Genomic DNA, 22,025 nt, shown 5'->3' with positions numbered 1-22,025 from the left:
GACAAAGGAGAGAGAGAGGGATGGGGTAGAGGGAGGGATGAAAAAGGAGAGAGGGATGGCGAGTGAAGAGGGATAAAGGGAGGATAAGATGAGGAGATAGGAGAGTGGATGGCTCTTATAGTATAGTGCTGGGTCTAAATGAGAGCCATGGAGGCACGGTTAACTCTGAGTAACTCTTGCATACGTAATACAATTTTCTCCCTCTCCCCCTTTTCCTCCTAGATACACGCACACTAGTGTGTTCTCTCACTCACTCCCGTACGCTCCCTTGCTCGCATTATCTCTCTGACTCCCTTCCCCCACTCCCTTTCGGTGACACAGAAAAACGAACGCCACCTCTCGCTCTCTCGTTCTCCCCCGTCCTCCAATGGCACAAACACCCTGGTCTCTCATTCCACCTGCTCTCACTTTGTTTTTATTGTTTTTGTAATCCCCCTCTTTTTCAGTCAAATCACCCACGGTCATGGAAGATCATCTCTCATTCTCTCCATCTCTGCTTTTTCTCTTTGTTGTTGAATCATGGTGTTGACACTATTTTGCAGTCTCCACTCGAAACTGGTTTTGCAACTCCCCTCTCCCTCTATTCATCGCTCTCCCTCCCTCCCTCCCTCCCTCCATCCCTCCCTCCCTCCATCCATCCCTCCCTCTTTCTCTCACGCTCACTCACTGTCCAGTTGACAACTCATCTTTTTTCCTATTCACAATATCTTTGTTGCACCCTCCATCCTGCCCTCCCTCCCTCCCCTTCTCTCTTGCTATCAGTATCCATCTGAGAGCAAGAGTGGTGTGCTTATTTGCTTCTGCCTAAATATATGTGCATCTCTACCTCTCCCTCTCTCTTCCTCTCTGCACAACACAGCCAAACACTGCCCTGCCTAACCACACAGGAGATTTCTTCAACAAATATTTTGTGGATTTTTTGTGCGGAAATCTGAAATGTGACACAAACTCGAATAATTGGACCTTTTCTCATTTTGTATTTTTGCATTTAGACAATCGTAGATTTTTTTTTGTGATGATTTGTTGATTTTTGGTCAGATTTTTGCCTCCTAATCTGAGAGTGTAGAGATTGGTATGTTGTGTGTGTGACTGAGTGTTGGAGGTTTCAGTAAGAGCTGTGTCTGTATCGCCCAGCAGCATCATCATTTGTGTGAGCTGAGAGTGGATGGAGTCCTAATCCCCGTTAACAGATTCATTATCGCTGGGCACAATCGTGTCGCTGCCTTGTTGTGAAGTCGCCTGGCTGAGCGATCTGCTGCCTGAATGGGGTTCTGACATGACGATAAGGGTCCCTCTGGGGTGTCTTCTCAATCCTAATCCCTCTCTCTCCTCCCTCTCTCTCCTCTCTCTCTTGCGCTGAGGGCTCCTCTCTTATCCATCAACACAAGCACCTCTCCACTGTTACCAGACAACCATCCAATCACAGGCTGTTTAATATTTCAAAAACAGACCTTGTTATTTATTTACATTTTACGTATTTTGGGGGTTCATGTCCCTATATATTTCAGGATGAGTTATTTTTCCAAGAGGATCCAGCGCTGATGGTTGGCAACGGTATACCTCAGTGAGTGTGTAGATATTTGACAGAACACCAGAGAAGAGCAAGAGATAGCAGAACACCCTCCCAACGCTACAGTCAAAGGTAAGAAACAGATCACTCTCCAATCACTCATTCATCATGGGTGAATTGTCTGTGTATTCTACAAGATGAATGGGCAGTCAAGTGAAATAGATTCATCATGCACTGTTAGACCATTGCAGTTTATGTTCAATGATGGAAAGTGGAGAGAAGCCTGGGTTTTACATCAAATGTTTGGATTTTTACGCAATGTCTGTGCATTGGCTGATGTTGAAATTAGGAAATGAGTTATAAAACATTGAGGTTGAACCATGTTAGTTTGATTCATTCTGTTTTGGATTGTTTTGTCAATCTCTACTTTATCATAGTTGATAAGAGATTTTATTTATATTAATAAAATATCACATTGTATCTCACTGAATAGTTTGCTTAGCTTCATCTTCAGCAACCTCTCTCAAATGCTACATTTGACTTTGTGCAAGCTTCTAAATGAGATTGCTAGTGTGGGAGCATTTGTCCATCCTCTTGGTACTGTATGTTATACTCTTGTACACTCTAAAGCTCCATGTTGGATTTATTGATTCTACAAGCACCGAGTAGCCTGCAGCTGAATGCACTCAGTCTTTCATTGATTTGGGGAAATGTGTGTGTGTGTATGGTATGGTTTGGTTTAACTATCCTTGTATCCAAAATTTGGACAAATGTGTACATTTTGCTGGTCCCCACAAGTAAAAAGGCTATTTTAGGCTTACAATTAGGATAAGGTTTAGGGTTAGGGAAAATAGCATTTTAAATGTATTGTTTTGTTACCCACAAGGATAGTAAAAGAAACGTGTGTGTGATCCTGGTGGGACATTTTTTTATTTTTACACAAACATGAATTTCAACTGAAACTTAAATATTAATTTAATAAGAAACAATTCAACCTCTATTTATTATCTGTGGTTATGAAAAGGAAATGTGTATTTATACACTACCGTTCAAAAAGTTGGGGTCACTTAAAAATGTCTTTGTTTTTGAAAAAAACTTGTTTTTTGTCCATTAAAATAACATCAAATTGATCAGAAATACAGTGTAGACACTGTTAATGTTGTAAATGACTGTCATTAAATAGTACCCGCCAAGTACCAGTCTCAACGTCAACAGTGAAGAGGCGACTCCAGGATGCTGGCCGTCTAGGCAGAGTTCCTCTGTCCAGGTTCTGTGTTATTTTGCCCATCTTTATCTTTTATTTTTATTGGCTATTCTGAGATATGGCTTTTTCTTTGCAACTCTGCCAAGAAGGCCAACATTCCGGAGTCGCCTCTTCACTGTTGATGTGGAGACTGGTGTTTTGCGGGTACTATTTAATGAAGCTGCCAGTTGAGGACTTGTGAGGTGTCTGTATCTCAAACTAGACACGAATGTACTTGTCCTCTTGCTCAGTTGTGCACCAGGGCCTCTCACTCCTCTTTCTATTCTGGTTAAAGCCAGTTTGCGCTGTTCTGTGAAGAGAGTAGTACACAGCATTGTACGAGATCTTCAGTTTCTTGGCAATTTCTCGCATGGAATAGCCTTAATTTCTCAGAACAAAAATAGACATGAGCTTCAGAAGAAATGTTATTTGTTTCTGGCCATTTTGAGCATGTAATCGAACCCACAAATGCTGATCCTCCAGATACTCAACGAGTCTAAAGGCCAGTTTTATTGCTTATTTAATCAGAACAGTTTTCAGCTATGCTAACATAATTGCAATAGGGTTTTCTAATGATCAATTAGCCTTTTAAAATAAACTTGGATTAGATAACACAATGTGCCATTGGAACACAGGAGTGATGGTTGCTGATAATGGGCCTCTGTACTCTGTAGATATTCCATCAAATCTGCCGTTTCCAGCTACAATAGTCATTTACAACATTAACAATCTCTACAGTGTATTTCTGACAATTGTTATTTTAATGGCCCAAAAAAAAGTGCTTTTCTTTCAAAACAAGGACATTTCTAAGTGACCCCAAAGTTTTAAACGGTAGTGTAGATACATTACAGTCTTCACACTGAATGGGCCGTTCATGTCCCCACTGACTGATGATAACTGGGCTGTGGTGTGTATCACAGGGCCATATAACTGTCTCATAAACGGCAATCATTAAGAGTGTCCTTAAGTGGTCGTTAGGGAGACCATTGGGTCTTAATGTGTGGCATGATTTCTGTTGCATGTCATTATTCATACCCAGTGGCCCAGAGGAAAGCTGTTGTTTGTGATGTGTAGTAATGAGAATGTGATGCAATACAGGATAAAGGAGAAGGTGGCTTTACTGTCCAAAGAGGATTTTCTTCCCAGCTGCACATCCTCAGTCTTCCTCATTAACCGCCTTACAAAATGGCCTCGTGGAGAAACATATTCTGGAGGCTCCCTCAATACAAATAGCTGAGTGACTGTTTCATAACAGAGCCATTCCCAGGGTTGAGTCAGTCAGCTTGGTTCAGTGCAGTGACAGATAGTTGACATCTATTCTACTGTATTCTATCCATTTCTCCTCGGCTTTGTTGTTCCTGAGAGTCTCTTGTTGGTTTTGAAGCAGCGAGTGCACAGCACAGAAGGCTGTGGTGTGAGTTTCCTTCTTCCGTCTCCCTCTCCTCTTCTCTCCTTGCTCCCCCTATCAAGTGAGTGCGAACTCCCCATTATTTTCCTTCAGTTATGCAATGGTAACAAGCTGGCAGGAAGCATCACGTCAACTTGAGCCTACCTCCCTCTGACGACAACTACTGCTGGACCACTGCTCAACTCACGCTGCTCCCTCCCTGGGACCCCCTCAATCCCTTTCTGGGTTCATGTTAGTACTAGTTGCCATTGTTGACACCACATCTGGTTGAGGACAGACAGATTTATGATTGTTACAAATCCCTTTGGCCCTGCAGTCTAGGGGGGATGGAAACGAGACCCGCAACTTAACCCTTGCAAATTATAACAGTGAAAAGGAACAGTGAGAACAACCACAGACAACTTAAGTCTACCGTCAAACACTCATGGTTTATTTTTAAACACACGGTAAAGGGGGGTGGGAAAAGGGGCTTAGCTGGACCCAAGGAAAGAAATAACATTATCCAAAAACACCCCTAAGCTAGACTACCTGCTTCAACAACAGCTAGCTCACTAACCAATAAAATACAGTGGGTGGTCCACCCAGTTCTAACTAGTGTTCTTTAGACAATATTTACCTACGGGTAGTGTATGTCCATGGGTGACTTGTCTTGGTACCCCCTTTTCCCACCATCAAACACCATAACAAAACAATACTCACAGGATAATGGACAAAGTGACATGTAGTTGCAAAAACAAAAGAACTGATTGGGATACTTTTAAACCTGACTATCCTACCGATCCTCGACGATGTCATCTACAAAATAGCTTTCAATACTCTACTCAGCAAACTGGATGCAGTTTATCACAGTGCCATCCGTTTTGTTACTAAAGCATATGCTCTAGTCGGCTGGCCCTCGCTACATATTCGTCGCCAGACCCACTGGCTCCAGGTCATCTACAAGTCCATGCTAGGTATCCCAAAAGCATGACAGTACTGTAGGAAGTTGTCTGGGGTCACAAAGGCAGAAATAACAGAAGTACGTGAGGTTAACGGAACCTGCCAGTAACCTTTTAAGAGGTCTAACTTAGTTACATAAGTAGCAGCACCAACAGATACAGTCCAGTCTGGGTAACGGGAACGAATCTGGCATTGTAACAGAATTTATCTTTCGATAATTTGTACATAACCTGAACCTGAACTTCAAGGGCTTGAACTTGGCATAGCCAGGTCATTCTCCAACAAATATCTCACTTCATCCCTCATTATCTTCCCCTTATAAGCATTTACATGATATGGGTGTTGCTTGATAGGGGTAGCATTTCCAACATTAATGTCATGTTCCAACACGTTTGTGCGAGTAGGAACGTCATAAAAGAGACGTGGACAACTGTATAGTAACCTCACAATATCGTCGGCCTGTTCGTCCATTAAATGTACCAGACTGACTGGAGAGACAGCAGCATTTCTGAGTTGGGCAATCTCACGCACTGCTGCTGTATATTGCGCAAATCTAATCCATCTCCATCAGTCATCAATATGACAGCCCACTATCATAACAGCAGAAGCAGAGGAGACAGTAGTACCTGCTGCTGTTTTTGAACTATCTAACTGGGGTATGGGTCGTTTTCTATAAGGAGTTTAAAGCACATAATCCGTTTCACTTAATTTCTGTTCAATTAAATAAGGACCAGAGAAACAAGCTGACAGTGAAGATCCTGTAACACGCAATAACACCAGAACTTGGTCACCCGGCTGTTGTGGACGAGAAACAGCCTGTTTATCATTGTCTTTTCATACTCCTCCGTGAGGAAGACAGAGCTTCCTTTACGAGAGCACAGTAAGGGAACACCCCCCTGAAATGGACAAAAATTAATGGGAAGTCATTGGCACTGGACAAACCATATACACGGTGTCCAATACCACTCAATTCGGCGTCGTTTCGTTCAAAGTTGTTTGCAAATGCCATATGGCAAATGCTAGGTGTAACACTTTGAAAATCCAACAGATGGCGAGCGCGCTCCACCGTGGTTTTTCATATTGCAAATGCAACACAAGTCAACATCCAAAAGCAACATTTTGAAAAAGTGAGAAAAAAATAACCTAGCAACCCCTTAAAAGTGCTTTCTGGACCATTTTTTGAAATTCTTTCGATTTTTATTTTTTTTATTTATTTTTATTTATTTTTTTTATTTTTTTGTCAATTACACATGTAAGAACTGTGAATATACTTTTGTCCAATTTTATGATCATAATTTTTTACATATTTTTAACTTGTGCATGTTACGTTCCCCAGTTTGTTGTAGTTTGTGTATTTGCATGTGTTTATTTCAGGAAATGGCTTCCTGAAATTCCTCAAGCAGCTGATTGGTCGACTCCAGGGCTAATTGGAGAGCTGACCCCGCCCCCTCATCAAGACACAGCTGTCTCCAATTACCCATTCATTCTGAAGCTATATAAATGCCAGTGTTCTGTTCAGGAGGGAGAGATTTTCTGGGAGGTCATTGCAGAGATTTTGCTGGAGAGTTTTGCTAGAGAGATTTGCTGGGAGGTCATTGCAGAGATTTTGCTAGAGATTTTGCTGGGAGTTCATTGCTGAGAGTTGGTATGTTTTGTGTGTTTGTTGCTCAGAGCTTATTTGATGTCCTTTGTTCCTTAGTTTGTTTGTGAAATTGTTTAATATTCTGTTTCATTTGTTGCCAGGGGGGAAGGGGAAGGCACCTAGGGAGTGCTTAGGCAAGAGGCCCGCGGGCATACATATACCCGTAGCATATTCACTGTCTAGGCACACTAGGTAAGACCTGGGCAGACCACCCCCTGTATTTTGGTTAGGGCACTAGGTGGTGCTAAATTAGGTAAGTAGTGGGTAGGCAGGTAAGATATGAGAGGGGGGGGCTTTGAGATTGACTTTCTTTGCTTTGGTTCCGTCCAGCCCCTTTTCCCCATATTACCGTGTAAAGGAGTAAAGTCCTTGTAAACGGTACCACATTCTGCTTGTTGTCATTCTTACTTGCACCTACAGTCCATACCTTTTTCACTTCACGGAGAGTTTAGTTGTAGCAGGGTGTTGCGTTCCCTCTTCATAGAGGTGTGCGTAACAGTGCATAAGGCATATGTTTTGTCCATTTGCAATATGATTTCATAGGGAGTCAAAAGTAACTTTTTTTGGGGCCAAATGCCATAAGAAATTTGACATGGTCAAAAATCCTGCAGAAATGCAAAATTGACTGGCCTGATGAACTCGGGATGGCCGGGCAGTGATAGTTGTTCCTTTCCATCATTCGTTGCGTTGATTTCATCATGTCCATTTGGTGATGTTTTTTTCACTATAGAATCATATTGCAAATACACGTGCATTTGCAATATGTTTCAATGGGCATTTACCATCACGAATTTGGCATGCTCAAAAGTCAAACTATACTTTTGTCAACTTTTATCATTTTTTTTTGTTTTTTTACTTGTGCATAAGGCATATGTTTTGTCAATTTGCAATATGATTTCATAGGAAGTCAAGTCACTTTTTCTTTGGCCAAATGCCATAAGAAATTTGACGTGCTCAAAAATCCTGCAGGAATGCAAAATTGACTGGCCTGATGAACACAGGATGGCCGGGCAGTGATAGTTGCTCCTTTCCATCGCTCATTGTGTTGATTTCATGTCCAATTGGTGATGTTTTTTTCACTATAGAATCATATTGCAAATGCACGTGCATTTGCAATATGTTTCAATGGGCATTTACCATCAAATTTGTCATGCTCAAAAATCCTGCAGGAATGCAAAATTGACTGGCCCGATGAACTCGGGATGGCTGGGCAGTGATTCTGGTTCCTCTCAATCGCTCGTTAGGGTTGATTTCAGAATGTCACTTTGGTGATGGTACCTCACTGTTTAAACATATTGCAAATGGACAAGAGTCACCAGCAAGTCACCGTCCATCAGTCAATTAGATATCATTCTGACACCAAACTGATACAAACTGACACCAAACCCACTTTTTCCTACTTGTTTAGTAGCCAACTATCACATACTTCAGAGCTGGCCCAAAATTCACAACGCCTTCTGTTCAAACCACAAAAACGTAAAACAAATAGTTACGTTCTAGCTGCGGGTCCAGTTCTGATATTAGGTGTAGGCCTAGCTGAGGCGACCCCGAATCCCAAGTTTCGGCTCGATAGGTCATTTGGTGCCCGAGCAAGACCCTAATTGGTGCTGAAAATCCACTTTTTTCCATGCCTTGCTACGGGGTCCTTGAATGAGCTATCGGACAGAAACATTGGGGTCCGTCTATATGGGCCGAGGCGGTCGCAATGCACCTAGTCTTGTGACTCTGGGACATTTCTAAATGTCATCATTTTCGTGATGCAAAAATTAATTGAAGTTATTGCAAATGTACAAGGCTGTTTCTCGGTCCGAGAACCGTCTAGAGCCACGTAACTCACCACGCACTATCGACCTGAGGTCTAGAACAGGTTTCTAAAGTTTCGGAACTCTAGGTCTGACGGTTCTTTAAAAGTTCCAACAAGGTTAACTAATGCAGGCAGTATGTCTCTATGCACCCCAATGTGTCCCTCCTTCCAAGCTGTGTGTGTGTGATTTAGTTTTTCTTTAAATTTTATGGGAAAAATTACTTAACAGTTCATGGGGGTTGCCTAATCACACAAAGTTTTGGAAAGATCAGACTTTTTTAACCCTTCGAAACAGCCCCTGTGACACCAATTATGGCACTTCCGATTGGCACAGGAAGCTATAAGTAAACTCATCCTGATTGGGGCATGCCTTTACAGAATCCTGAGTTTTAAGTCTTTACGTTAAGAACAGAGTTATTTACGGAGGGTTTAGTGTGTGTGTTATTTCAGAAAATCACAGAAATCTCGCAGAGCTCCGCAGCACACAAAGATTTGTATGAACACCATGCAACTGGATCTGTAACCGTTTAAAACAAACACCTATTTTTGAACATCACCAATTTGACATTGTACGATTTCTCTTAAATGACGATAGATAAATGGCTGGTTCTTTTTTTTTTTTTATTGACACCGGAGGCTCCTTGACTTTGACGTGAAGCGGAAAAATTATTGCTCTATTTTCATTTTGGACCTTTAATCCCAGAAAAATGGCCGTAACTCAAAAACCATTGAGGCCTAGACGCCATCTTGTTCAGGGCCAACTGCCCATTATGCCAAACCTATGCTCATCAAGTTTCGTCTTCCATTTTGGAGATAAGGCCACGTCGTGATTCGTGATGTTTTGTACATTTGCAATATGATTCCCTTCGCCCTCTTGTGGGATTTATCGGGACAGCAGAAAAATGACAAAAATTTGATTGATTATTTTATAAAAGGGAAACCGAATGTCCGAGAGAATTCGTTTGATGACTTCCCGGTAGATCCGGCCCTGCCGCACGGCCTGACGCCGTCTGCGAATTTTACAAACGTTTTCGGACGTCTGGTAAGGGACCATACATTTGCAATATGGACTTTCTCACTAACCATATGGCGAATGTCAAAATGTTCCCTTAAGGTATGCACAGGCTTGGTGTAGGTGCTCACGAAAGCGACTAACGTAGTCCAACACATCCTCATCTCCCACACACAACTCTTGGGACAAACTGTTCTTTAAGGACTTTCATTGGTCCTCTCACTGTGTGACCAATCACTAGTTCAGCCGGGCTGAACCCTAGGGACTTGTGTACAGTTTCACGAGCAGCAAACAAAACTAGAGGAACTCCCTCATCCCAATCTTTCTCAGATTCCAAACAATATTTACGTTGCATAGACTTCAGTGTCTGATGCCAACGTTCAAGCGCACCCTGAGACTCTGGGTGATATGCGTTTGACACACGGGGCATAATTGACAGGGATTTTAACACCTGCTTGAAGAGCTTTGATAGGAAATTGGTACCTTGATCATTTTGTACCACCTTAGGTAACCCGAATGTTGTGAATAATTTTATTAAGTCTTTAGTCACCACCGGAGTTGTAATCCTTTGCAGGGGAATGGCCTCGGGGGATCTTGTTGCCATACACATAATCGTTAACAGAAACTGGTTACCCGATTTTGTCTTCGGTAATGGTCCAACACAATCAACCACCACATGTTCGAATGGTTCACTTATGACAGGTATTGGACAAAGTGGAGCGGGAGGAATAACCTGATTTTCCTGTTATCTGACATGTGTGGCATGTCCGACAGAACTGAGCCACATATGGTTTTAAACCTGGCCAAAAGAAATGTTGAAGAACCCGATCATAAGTCTTGGTGATTCCTAAATGACCTGACCACTGGTGATCATGAGCAAGGGATAACACATTTTGTCGAAAGGCTGTAGGAATCACTATTTGGTAAACAGCATTCCAATCTCCGCCCACGTCAACATTTCCATTTATGCAGGAGGAGATTACCATCAATGAAGAAAGCCACGTTCTTCTTCTTTACCTCTTCCAGTGAGACAACCCTAGAAAAACATTTAGCAAGCTTGTTGTCAACCTTTTGGTTAGCAATCAGCTGCTCACGAGTGACTGTATTGCATCAGCAATAAGTTCAACATACTTCCCTGGGCTCCTCAGAGGTAGCATCCTCTGATCCTCTGGATCAACTTCTTTGAACAGAACAGTGTTCGACAAATCTATCACGTCACCCACTTGTCGTGCCTGAGCACTAGTGACAGCACAAGTGGGGAATACATGTGGATAACTCTGTGCCAGCTCATTGGAGAGAGAGTGGTCACTTATCCCAAATTAAAAAAGTTTATTTTTACCTTTATTTAACTAGGCAATTCAGTTAAGAGCAAATTCTTATTTTCAATGACGGCCTAGGAACAGGGGCAGAACAACAGATTTGTACCTTGTCAGCTCGGGGGTTTGAACTTGCAACCTTCCGGTTACTAGTCCAACGCTCTAACCACTAGGCTACCCTGCCGCCTCCATACAGGTACTACCTTTCCTCTGGCAATATCGTTACCCATTATAAAGGTCACGCCCTTTACTGGCAACAGGACGTGCCCCCACTCTGAATATTCCACTGATTAACTCAGTGTACACTCAAAGTGCAATGGCACTGGGACAAAACCCATTTCAATACCCTGAACTAACACACTGGAACCACAGTATGTATTGTCAGATAAGGGCAACACATCAGACAATATAAACGACTGTGCTGCAACAGTATCTCTAAGGATTTTAACCGGTCGCTGAGACGCTTCATCATTCGTTAGGGACACAAACCCCTCAAATGAACGGTTCATTATTGCGGTCGGGGACTGGGACTTTCAAACTACAGTTACCCTGAGGCACTTGTTTAGTTTCAGGCCTCACAACCATACCAATTAGACCAACACCTGTTGGCGGCTTGGCACGAAGAGGCATCCCTTGTTTGCGTTTTAGCAGGAAGCAATCATTAATCACATTGACCTTATGACAATAGAAACAGGGACACTCATTTTTCGGGCGTGCGTGATGTACTGCTGGCCGGCTAGGACTAAAAGTAGGCAATTCAGTGGCTCTACTCTCTGTATGAGCTGAAAACACGCTCTTGTGCGTCAACACAAACTCGTCTGCCAACACAGACGCTTCTGACAAGGAGGATACTTTGTTCATTTAGGTAAACTACAATGCCTTCTGGTAAGCAATTTTTAAACTCTTCCAACAAGATTAGCTCCCGAGAGAGTTGAAATCAGTTACCTTGCTAGCCGCATGCCATTTATCAGATTTCCCTTGTCTCTAGCAAATTCTACATAAGTCTTACTAGAAGACTTTCTATGAGACCTAAATCTCTGTCGGTATGCCTCAGGCACAAACTCATAGGCGCATAGAACAGTAGCTTTGACCACTTCATAATTCAAACCGTCTTCAAGAGGTAGCGCTGACAAAACCTCTTGGGCTTTACCAGTTAATTTACACTGAAGGCACCATACCTCTTCAGGCCATTTCAATGCTACAGCTATACGTTAAAAGACACACAAATAGGAGTCAATCTCTGCCTTAGTGCCTTTGGTCAGAGAGTCGATCTGCCTACTAATGTCAAAAGTGCTGGAAGCTCCAGTTGGTGAGGACGGCTCAGGCACAGCAGGAACGGAGGCTAGCCTCGCTGTCTCTGCCTCCAGTTCCATCTGGCGCATTTTTAACTCCAGCTGCCGCTGCTCTTTTCCTGCCTCAATTTGACACATTTCCAACTGGAGATTTTCTCGCCTAATTTGGGCTCTCTTCCGCCTCCAGTTGGAGCTGTGTCGAACGGACATCCCTCCTGGCATCACCGTTTGACTGTGGGGACAGTGGATCAAAATGGGGCAATGTGGCTGGAGCTTTAGCCTCACCCTCAGACACCGACGGGCTTACAGGAGCAGCAACATCCCCCTACAGGGGTAGTAGACTCAGGCAGCGGTAACACAAGCACCTGCTATTCCAACAAAACACAACACCAGTTGTTTAACCTCCGCTTTAAGTAAACTGCGGAATCGATACAGTGTAATGGTCAGCCAAGGTCAGTAAATCAACTCTACAACATTTGTCAAAAACCTCCCATGTAGGGTTATCCAAAAAGGATTTCAAATCAAATGTAGCCATTTTGAACTACCACGAAAACACAAGAGCCAACAAATAGCAAACACCAATGCTACATCAGCTCAACACTGAACTAGACCACTACAACAATTTGCACGAGCGGCATGGGTGTCCCAGATGAGCCCCCACTTATGTTACGAATCCCTTTGGCCCTGCAGTCTAGGGGGGATGGAAACGAGACCCGCAACTTAACCCTTGCAAATTATAACAGTGAAAAGGAACAGTGAGAACAACCACAGACAACTTAAGTCTACCGTCAAACACTCATGGTTTATTTTTAAACACACGGTAAAGGGGGGTGGGAAAAGGGGCTGAGCTGGACCCAAGGAAAGAAATAACATTATCCAAAAACACCCCTAAGCTAGACTACCTGCTTCAACAACAGCTAGCTCACTAACCAATAAAATACAGTGGGTGGTCCACCCAGTTCTAACTAGTGTTCTTTAGACAATATTTACCTACGGGTAGTGTATGTCCATGGGTGACTTGTCTTGGTACCCCCTTTTCCCACCATCAAACACCATAACAAAACAATACTCACAGGATAATGGACAAAGTGACATGTAGTTGCAAAAACAAAAGAGATAACTGATTGGGATACTTTTAAACCAAGGGAAAGGGGATGTGATTGGGTAAGGGAAAAGGAGCAGGTGTCTCCTGATTGCCAACTGATTGGTGACTGATTGGTGACACCTGTGAATAAGGGAGAAGGAAAGAAAATACACACAGGATACACACATGATACCTGTAGCCGTAACAATGATAATTGCCAAAAATTGTTAATGTAGACTTTTCCAAGTAACATGAATTGAATTTCAATTCACACTACAGTCTAACCACACAACAACATTCCTATAATTCACCTAATGTGACAACATCCTCTACCACCCTCACAGCTGAATAATTCAAGACTATAACAAGAAAAATCCTGTTTGTTGATATACCATCAGAGTCTGGCCATAACAATGTGAGACTACAACAATAACACCAGTCTGTTGACAGCCTCAGTGTGAGGGGGTGGACAGCAGTGTGTGCAACCATTCTGCTCCCACTGTTCACAAGTGAAACAGAGTGTTGGCATTGATTTTGTTAGTGACAGTTGGGGGTTTGGAGCCATTAAGGGGAACAGACTTATTCTAATGAGCTTGGGATTGACTGTCTGGGTTGTCTGTTTAACCCTCTCTGGGCCTGGGATGCCCCAAATCCACATGCACACACACCACACACACACACACACATCCCAAACAATGACCCCAACACCTGGACTTATTATGTCCATTGAGACGTAATTGATTTGAAATGGCTGCTACATTAAAAAGACTGGGTTGATATTTCTAAAATAGTTATAGTTATAGGTCAAATGTGATTCTTGATCATACATTCTTGATCATGTATTTAATATTGTGCAGTGCTTCTATTCAAATGTAGTGTTGTGTGCTCATACAGATGGAGCATTAAAAAGGCTGAGAATTCATGTGATACAATGCTGAATGTTCTAAACATTCAAAGACAGCAAAACCAAGATAGGAGCCTGGTGCAGAATCCAAACCTAAGAATCCCTCCCTGATAGACGCTATCAAATACACTATTGTTTTTCCTCAAGGTTCCTCTGTGTCTCACTGTATGTAGAGCAGTACTGTACAACCCCATGTCTCTACTCCTCAGTACAACTCCTGTCAGTGGTCTAGTCTGTGCTGATCTCATCTCATAGGCTCTCTTGAAACCCTCTTGTCTTCAACTGTAAAACCCTGGTATTCTCTTAATCTGCACAATCAGTGCTGTGGCCCCCTTACCATTCCCCCTCATCCCCTCTTCATAGCTCTGTGATTGTAATGTAGATTGCGGTGTCTATCTGGGATAACCGGATTTCCCTTTGTATTTACCCTACTTTCTCCCTATTGGCTAGGCTTGAGGAAGGGAGGGGAAACAGTGTCTCTCAGCAGGGTGTGGTGGTGCAGTTTGGCTACAGACTGACCTGTTCTCCCTTGTTTCCCCTCTCTCCTTCCCTTTGTATTTACCCTACTTTATCCCTATTGGCTGTGCTTGAGGAAGGGAGGGGAAACAGTGTCTCTCAGCAGGGTGTGGTGATGGAGTTTGGCTATAGTTTAGTTTAATTGGAATGGAATTGACCACAACCGTGATCCAAATGTAGTTTAGAAACTGAGCAAAATAACTAGCAATGTCTGCTCTTGCTCTGTGGTTTCTGCTACACAGGGTTTCACCCTGCATACCTCCTCGCTCCAGGTACAAGCCCTTAGGCATAGCTCTGATCTAGGATTAGATTACCTTGACTTTCACAATTCCTTACACAAAACCTCACCTTTAGATCAGAGTCTAGGACAGGGGTGTCAAACTCATTCCACAGACAGCCTAGTTTCTGAAGGTTTTTGTTATTTCCTTTCAATTAAGACCTAGACAACAGGGTGGGGGGAGTTCCTTACTAATTAGTGACCTTAATTCATCAATCAAGTACAAGGGAGGAGCGAAAACCCACAGACACTGAGAAATCTGTGGAATGAGTTTGATGTGGTCTAGGAGAAGACAATGTAAACATCACCTTAGATCAGAGTCTAGGAGAAGACAATGTAAACATCACCTTAGATCAGAGTCTAGGAGAAGACAATGTAAACATCACCTTAGATCAGAGTCTAGGAGAAGACAATGTAAACATCACCTTAGATCAGAGTCTAGGAGAAGACAATGTAAACATCACCTTAGATCAGAATTTAGGAGAAGACAATGTAAACATCACCTTAGATCAGAGTCTAGGAGAAACTTCACATTGTCCTGAACCACCTACAGTAAGTACACTGATTGATGAAATAGGAAGTTTCAGTGAACATGAGCATGTCTGACAACTGTTCAACCATTGGCTGGCTCTCCCACAGACTGGAGGGGGGGTGGTTGGTGAGGTGATGTTCCCTCACTCCCTCCCTCCCTTGCTCCCTCCCTCCCTGCCTCCTCAGCAGGGTTGTTCTGAAACATCTTATCTTTCTTCGCTGGCTTCCAGTGTGTAAGAAGGAGTGGTAGATGGACAACATTTCAGTTGCAATAGCCATCACCCGGCACCACATACAGCATAAGGCTTTGTTTACTCATAGTATTTATCATTGGTCTGCCACTGGTGTGGAAATGTGGAATATGTCTATCACTTACACACCTTTGATATTCTAACCCTTCTCTTCTCTTAGTTCCTTTCAACAGGGTGGAGGAGGGGGGGTTAGGAGATAGACTATGGCTGCCATGGCGACCGTGCCCAACTACAGCCCTTCGCTATGGGTGAGGATGTGCCACGCCCTCCCCCGGCTGGACCTCACCATGACGATGAGAGACAACCTCTTCATCCCCGACAGCTGGGAGTACCAACAGGTAACAGAAAACGCCCACAGCCAATCACATCCATCGCAAACTACAACTGGCCAATCACACAGCACGACTGATTGATTCATATTTATCTCAAGTTTTCTCTTGGTTCAAACAACAAGATCGACAATAAAAGACAGCTAAGATTCAATGAAAAATATGTATTGCACTTGGTAAGAATGAGAACCAAGTCTGATACCGCCATGATACAGAATCCCACCCCTCATGTTAAATACTGCCCCATAAAGATCCCTCTCTATTTTGCACAGCAGCATCTGCAGAATCCTACTGGTATTATTAGAGCATTTAAACAGCTTATTCATGCTAGTGGTGCAAGTGGCCTAGTTATTGACAGGGAAACGAGCCCAGACCACTCAGAAGAATCTTGACCTGGATTTCAACTCATCAGAAATATTACACCACCTGGCTGTCTCTCCTCAAAACTGTTAGCACTTAATTACACTGTTCTGTTCCCATCTCCACCACAGTTCAGTTTACATCCCTCAGCTCCACTACAGACTCCATCTTATTTCACATTCATTCTCATCATCGGCATGCAAGTGTAAAAGTTCCACAGTACGGTTTGAGTAGGATTTGGTTTGAGTGTTTTAATCTGGAGACACTGTAGTAGTAGCAGCAAAATGTTGTATTGTCAAAATGTTTGTTGTGTTGTTCATTTCTAGGTTTCACCATTCCCTTCCAGTGGCTCTACGTCCCTACTCCCTACGTCACACACATTGCATGTTTACAACATGTCTATGGTACCGAGAGGGGGATTCTCAAATGATCCGCCAGTAGAGAAAGACAAAAGAAATGGGAAGCACTTGGAGAGAGAATGAGAGGGAGAGGATGAGTAACGTGAGGAGGTCGTGGGGAACAGAAGACAGGACAGAAAGAGAGATTAAAAAGGAGAGGATGAGTAACGTGAGGAGGTCGTGGGGAACAGAAGACAGGACAGAAAGAGAGAGTAAAAAGGAGAGGATGAGTACCGTGAGGAGGTCGTGGGGAACAGAAGACAGGACAGAAAGAGAGAGTAAAAAGGAAGGGAATGAGTAACGTGAGGAGGTCGTGGGGAACAGAAGACAGGACAGAAAGAGAGATTAAAAAGGAGAGGATGAGTAACGTGAGGAGGTCGTGGGGAACAGAAGACAGGACAGAAAGAGAGAGTAAAAAGGAGAGGATGAGTAACGTGAGGAGGTCGTGGGGAACAGAAGACAGGACAGAAAGAGAGAGTAAAAAGGAGAGGATGAGTAACGTGAGGAGGTCGTGGGGAACAGAAGACAGGACAGAAAGAGAGATTAAAAAGGAGAGGATGAGTAACGTAAGGAGGTCGTGGGGAACACAAGACAGGACAGAAAGAGAGTAAAAAGGAGAGGATGAGTAACGTGAGGAGGTCGTGGGGAACAGAAGACAGGACAGAAAGAGAGATTAAAAAGGAGAGGATGAGTAACGTGAGGAGGTCGTGGGGAACAGAAGACAGGACAGAAAGAGAGATTAAAAAGGAGAGGATGAGTAACGTGAGGAGGTCGTGGGGAACAGAAGACAGGACAGAAAGAGAGAGTAAAAAGGAGAGGATGAGTAACGTGAGGAGGTCGTGGGGAACAGAAGACAGGACAGAAAGAGAGAGTAAAAAGAAGACAGGACAGAAAGAGAGAGTAAAAAGGAGAGGATGAGTAACGTGAGGAGGTCGTGGGGACAGAAGACAGGACAGAAAGAGAGAGTAAAAAGGAGAGGATGAGTAACGTGAGGAGGTCGTGGGGAACAGAAGACAGGACAGAAAGAGAGAGTAAAAAGGAGAGGATGAGTAACGTGAGGAGGTCGTGGGGAACAGAAGACAGGACAGAATGAGAGAGTAAAAAGGAGAGGATGAGTAACGTGAGGAGGTCGTGGGGAACAGCAGACAGGACAGAAAGAGAGATTAAAAAGGAGAGGATGAGTAACGTGAGGAGGTCGTGGGGAACAGAAGACAGGACAGAAAGAGAGATTAAAAAGGAGAGGATGAGTAACGTGAGGAGGTCGTGGGGAACAGAAGACAGGACAGAAAGAGAGAGAGAGTAAAAAGGAGAGGATGAGTAACGTGAGGAGGTCGTGGGGGACAGAAGACAGGACAGAATGAGAGAGTAAAAAGGAGAGGATGAGTAACGTGAGGAGGTCGTGGGGAACAGCAGACAGGACAGAAAGAGAGATTAAAAAGGAGAGGATGAGTAACGTGAGGAGGTCGTGGGGAACAGCAGACAGGACAGAAAGAGAGATTAAAAAGGAGAGGGTGAGTAACGTGAGGAGGTCGTGGGGAACAGAAGACAGGACAGAAAGAGAGATTAAAAAGGAGAGGATGAGTAACGTGAGGAGGTCGTGGGGAACAGAAGACAGGACAGAAAGAGAGATTAAAAAGGAGAGGGTGAGTAACGTGAGGAGGTCGTGGGGAACAGAAGACAGGACAGAAAGAGAGAATAAAAAGGAGAGGTTGAGTAACGTGAGGAGGTCGTGGGGGACAGAAGACAGGACAGAAAGAGAGATTAAAAAGGAGAGGATGAGTAACGTGAGGAGGTCGTGGGGAACAGAAGACAGGACAGAAAGAGAGATTAAAAAGGAGAGGATGAGTAACGTGAGGAGGTCGTGGGGAACAGAAGACAGGACAGAAAGAGAGATTAAAAAGGAGAGGATGAGTAACGTGAGGAGGTCGTGGGGAACAGAAGACAGGACAGAAAGAGAGATTAAAAAGGAGAGGATGAGTAACGTGAGGAGGTCGTGGGGAACAGAAGACAGGACAGAAAGAGAGATTAAAAAGGAGAGGATGAGTAACGTGAGGAGGTCGTGGGGAACAGAAGACAGGACAGAAAGAGAGATTAAAAAGGAGAGGATGAGTAACGTGAGGAGGTCGTGGGGGACAGAAGACAGGACAGAAAGAGAGATTAAAAGGAGAGGATGAGTAACGTGAGGAGGTCGTGGGGAACAGAAGACAGGACAGAAAGAGAGATTAAAAAGGAGAGGATGAGTAACGTGAGGAGGTCGTGGGGAACAGAAGACAGGACAGAAAGAGAGAGTAAAAAGGAGAGGATGAGTAACGTGAGGAGGTCGTGGGGAACAGAAGACAGGACAGAAAGAGAGATTAAAAAGGAGAGGATGAGTAACGTGAGGAGGTCGTGGGGAACAGAAGACAGGACAGAAAGAGAGATTAAAAAGGAGAGGATGAGTAACGTGAGGAGGTCGTGGGGAACAGAAGACAGGACAGAAAGAGAGATTAAAAAGGAGAGGATGAGTAACGTGAGGAGGTCGTGGGGAACAGAAGACAGGACAGAAAGAGAGAGTAAAAAGGAGAGGATGAGTAACGTGAGGAGGTCGTGGGGAACAGAAGACAGGACAGAAAGAGAGATTAAAAAGGAGAGGATGAGTAACGTGAGGAGGTCGTGGGGAACAGAAGACAGGACAGAAAGAGAGATTAAAAAGGAGAGGATGAGTAACGTGAGGAGGTCGTGGGGAACAGAAGACAGGACAGAAAGAGAGATTAAAAAGGAGAGGATGAGTAACGTGAGGAGGTCGTGGGGAACAGAAGACAGGACAGAAAGAGAGAGTAAAAAGGAGAGGATGAGTAACGTGAGGAGGTCGTGGGGAACAGAAGACAGGACAGAAAGAGAGAGTAAAAAGGAGAGGATGAGTAACGTGAGGAGGTCGTGGGGGACAGAAGACAGGACAGAAAGAGAGAGTAAAAAGGAGAGGATGAGTAACGTGAGGAGGTCGTGGGGAACAGAAGACAGGACAGAAAGAGAGATTAAAAAGGAGAGGATGAGTAACGTGAGGAGGTCGTGGGGAACAGAAGACAGGACAGAAAGAGAGAGTAAAAAGGAGAGGATGAGTAACGTGAGGAGGTCGTGGGGAACAGAAGACAGGACAGAAAGAGAGATTAAAAAGGAGAGGATGAGTAACGTGAGGAGGTCGTGGGGAACAGAAGACAGGACAGAAAGAGAGATTAAAAAGGAGAGGATGAGTAACGTGAGGAGGTCGTGGGGAACAGAAGACAGGACAGAAAGCGAGATTAAAAAGGAGAGGATGAGTAACGTGAGGAGGTCGTGGGGAACAGAAGACAGGACAGAAAGAGAGAGTAAAAAGGAGAGGATGAGTAACGTGAGGAGGTCGTGGGGAACAGAAGACAGGACAGAAAGAGAGAGTAAAAAGGAGAGGATGAGTAACGTGAGGAGGTCGTGGGGGACAGAAGACAGGACAGAAAGAGAGAGTAAAAAGGAGAGGATGAGTAACGTGAGGAGGTCGTGGGGAACAGAAGACAGGACAGAAAGAGAGATTAAAAAGGAGAGGATGAGTAACGTGAGGAGGTCGTGGGGAACAGAAGACAGGACAGAAAGAGAGAGTAAAAAGGAGAGGATGAGTAACGTGAGGAGGTCGTGGGGAACAGAAGACAGGACAGAAAGAGAGAGTAAAAAGGAGAGGATGAGTAACGTGAGGAGGTCGTGGGGAACAGAAGACAGGACAGAATGAGAGAGTAAAAAGGAGAGGATGAGTAACGTGAGGAGGTCGTGGGGAACAGCAGACAGGACAGAAAGAGAGATTAAAAAGGAGAGGATGAGTAACGTGAGGAGGTCGTGGGGAACAGAAGACAGGACAGAAAGAGAAATTAAAAAGGAGAGGATGAGTAACGTGAGGAGGTCGTGGGGAACAGAAGACAGGACAGAAAGAGAGAGAGTAAAAAGGAGAGGATGAGTAACGTGAGGAGGTCGTGGGGGACAGAAGACAGGACAGAATGAGAGAGTAAAAAGGAGAGGATGAGTAACGTGAGGAGGTCGTGGGGAACAGCAGACAGGACAGAAAGAGAGAGTAAAAAGGAGAGGGTGAGTAACGTGAGGATGTCGTGGGGAACAGAAGACAGGACAGAAAGAGAGATTAAAAAGGAGAGGATGAGTAACGTGAGGAGGTTGTGGGGAACAGAAGACAGGACAGAAAGAGAGAGTAAGAAGGAGAGGGTGAGTAACGTGAGGAGGTCGTGGGGAACAGAAGACAGGACAGAAAGAGAGAGTAAAAAGGAGAGGATGAGTAACGTGAGGAGGTCGTGGGGGACAGAAGACAGGACAGAAAGAGAGAGTAAAAAGGAGAGGATGAGTAACGTGAGGAGGTCGTGGGGGACAGAAGACAGAAAGAGAGATTAAAAAAGGAGAGGATGAGTAACAGGACAGAAAGAGAGATTAAAAAGGAGAGGATGAGTAACGTGAGGAGGTCGTGGGGAACAGAAGACAGGACAGAAAGAGAGAGTAAAAAGGAGAGGATGAGTAACGTGAGGAGGTCGTGGGGAACAGAAGACAGGACAGAAAGAGAGAGTAAAAAGGAGAGGGTGAGTAACGTGAGGAGGTCGTGGGGAACAGAAGACAGGACAGAAAGAGAGAGTAAAAAGGAGAGGATGAGTAACGTGAGGAGGTCGTGGGGAACAGAAGACAGGACAGAAAGAGAGATTAAAAAGGAGAGGATGAGTAACGTGAGGAGGTCGTGGGGAACAGAAGACAGGACAGAAAGAGAGAGTAAAAAGGAGAGGATGAGTAACGTGAGGAGGTCGTGGGGAACAGAAGACAGGACAGAAAGAGAGAGTAAAAAGGAGAGGATGAGTAACGTGAGGAGGTCGTGGGGAACAGAAGACAGGACAGAAAGAGAGAGTAAAAAGGAGAGGATGAGTAACGTGAGGAGGTCGTGGGGAACAGAAGACAGGACAGAAAGAGAGAGTAAAAAGGAGAGGATGAGTAACGTGAGGAGGTCGTGGGGAACAGAAGACAGGACAGAAAGAGAGAGTAAAAAGGAGAGGATGAGTAACGTGAGGAGGTCGTGGGCAACAGAAGACAGGACAGAAAGAGAGAGTAAAAAGGGATAGAGAAAGTGAGGGTGCCAGTGAATGTATTTAAGTAGGTCACAGATTATTAATAGAGTTGCAGTGGCGTGGATAGAAAGAAAGAGAGAGGGGGAGAGGGT

At 44.1% G+C, this 22,025-nt stretch overlaps 1 protein-coding gene across 50 annotated transcripts; it reads left to right on the top strand.

The window, feature by feature from the left end:
* The first annotated feature begins 29 nt into the window (after positions 1-29).
* On the top strand, positions 30-22,012 carry LOC127915277 (uncharacterized protein PF3D7_1120000-like). Of its 50 annotated transcripts, none has more exons than XM_052495092.1 (12): positions 30-1,642; positions 15,890-16,067; positions 16,745-16,993; positions 17,127-17,324; positions 17,455-17,652; positions 17,813-17,878; positions 18,011-18,076; positions 18,345-18,608; positions 19,862-19,927; positions 20,390-20,521; positions 21,052-21,183; positions 21,285-22,012. In XM_052495092.1, exons 3-12 carry the CDS (start codon positions 16,875-16,877, stop codon positions 21,925-21,927), a joined length of 1,884 nt encoding a protein of 627 aa, XP_052351052.1. In that variant the 5' UTR covers positions 30-1,642; positions 15,890-16,067; positions 16,745-16,874; the 3' UTR covers positions 21,928-22,012. The 50 variants fall into 50 exon arrangements, with proteins under 50 accessions (XP_052351052.1, XP_052351051.1, XP_052351050.1 ...); XM_052495091.1 differs by having other exon boundaries at positions 20,126-20,521; XM_052495090.1 differs by lacking the exon at positions 19,862-19,927 and adding an exon at positions 19,334-19,399 and having other exon boundaries at positions 20,126-20,521.
* Positions 22,013-22,025: the final 13 nt, after the last annotated feature.

This window comes from Oncorhynchus keta, chromosome 34 (assembly GCF_023373465.1).
Source record: "Oncorhynchus keta strain PuntledgeMale-10-30-2019 chromosome 34, Oket_V2, whole genome shotgun sequence".
Lineage (NCBI taxonomy): Eukaryota > Metazoa > Chordata > Actinopteri > Salmoniformes > Salmonidae > Oncorhynchus > Oncorhynchus keta.
This window is presented reverse-complemented; position numbering and strand designations above follow the sequence as displayed.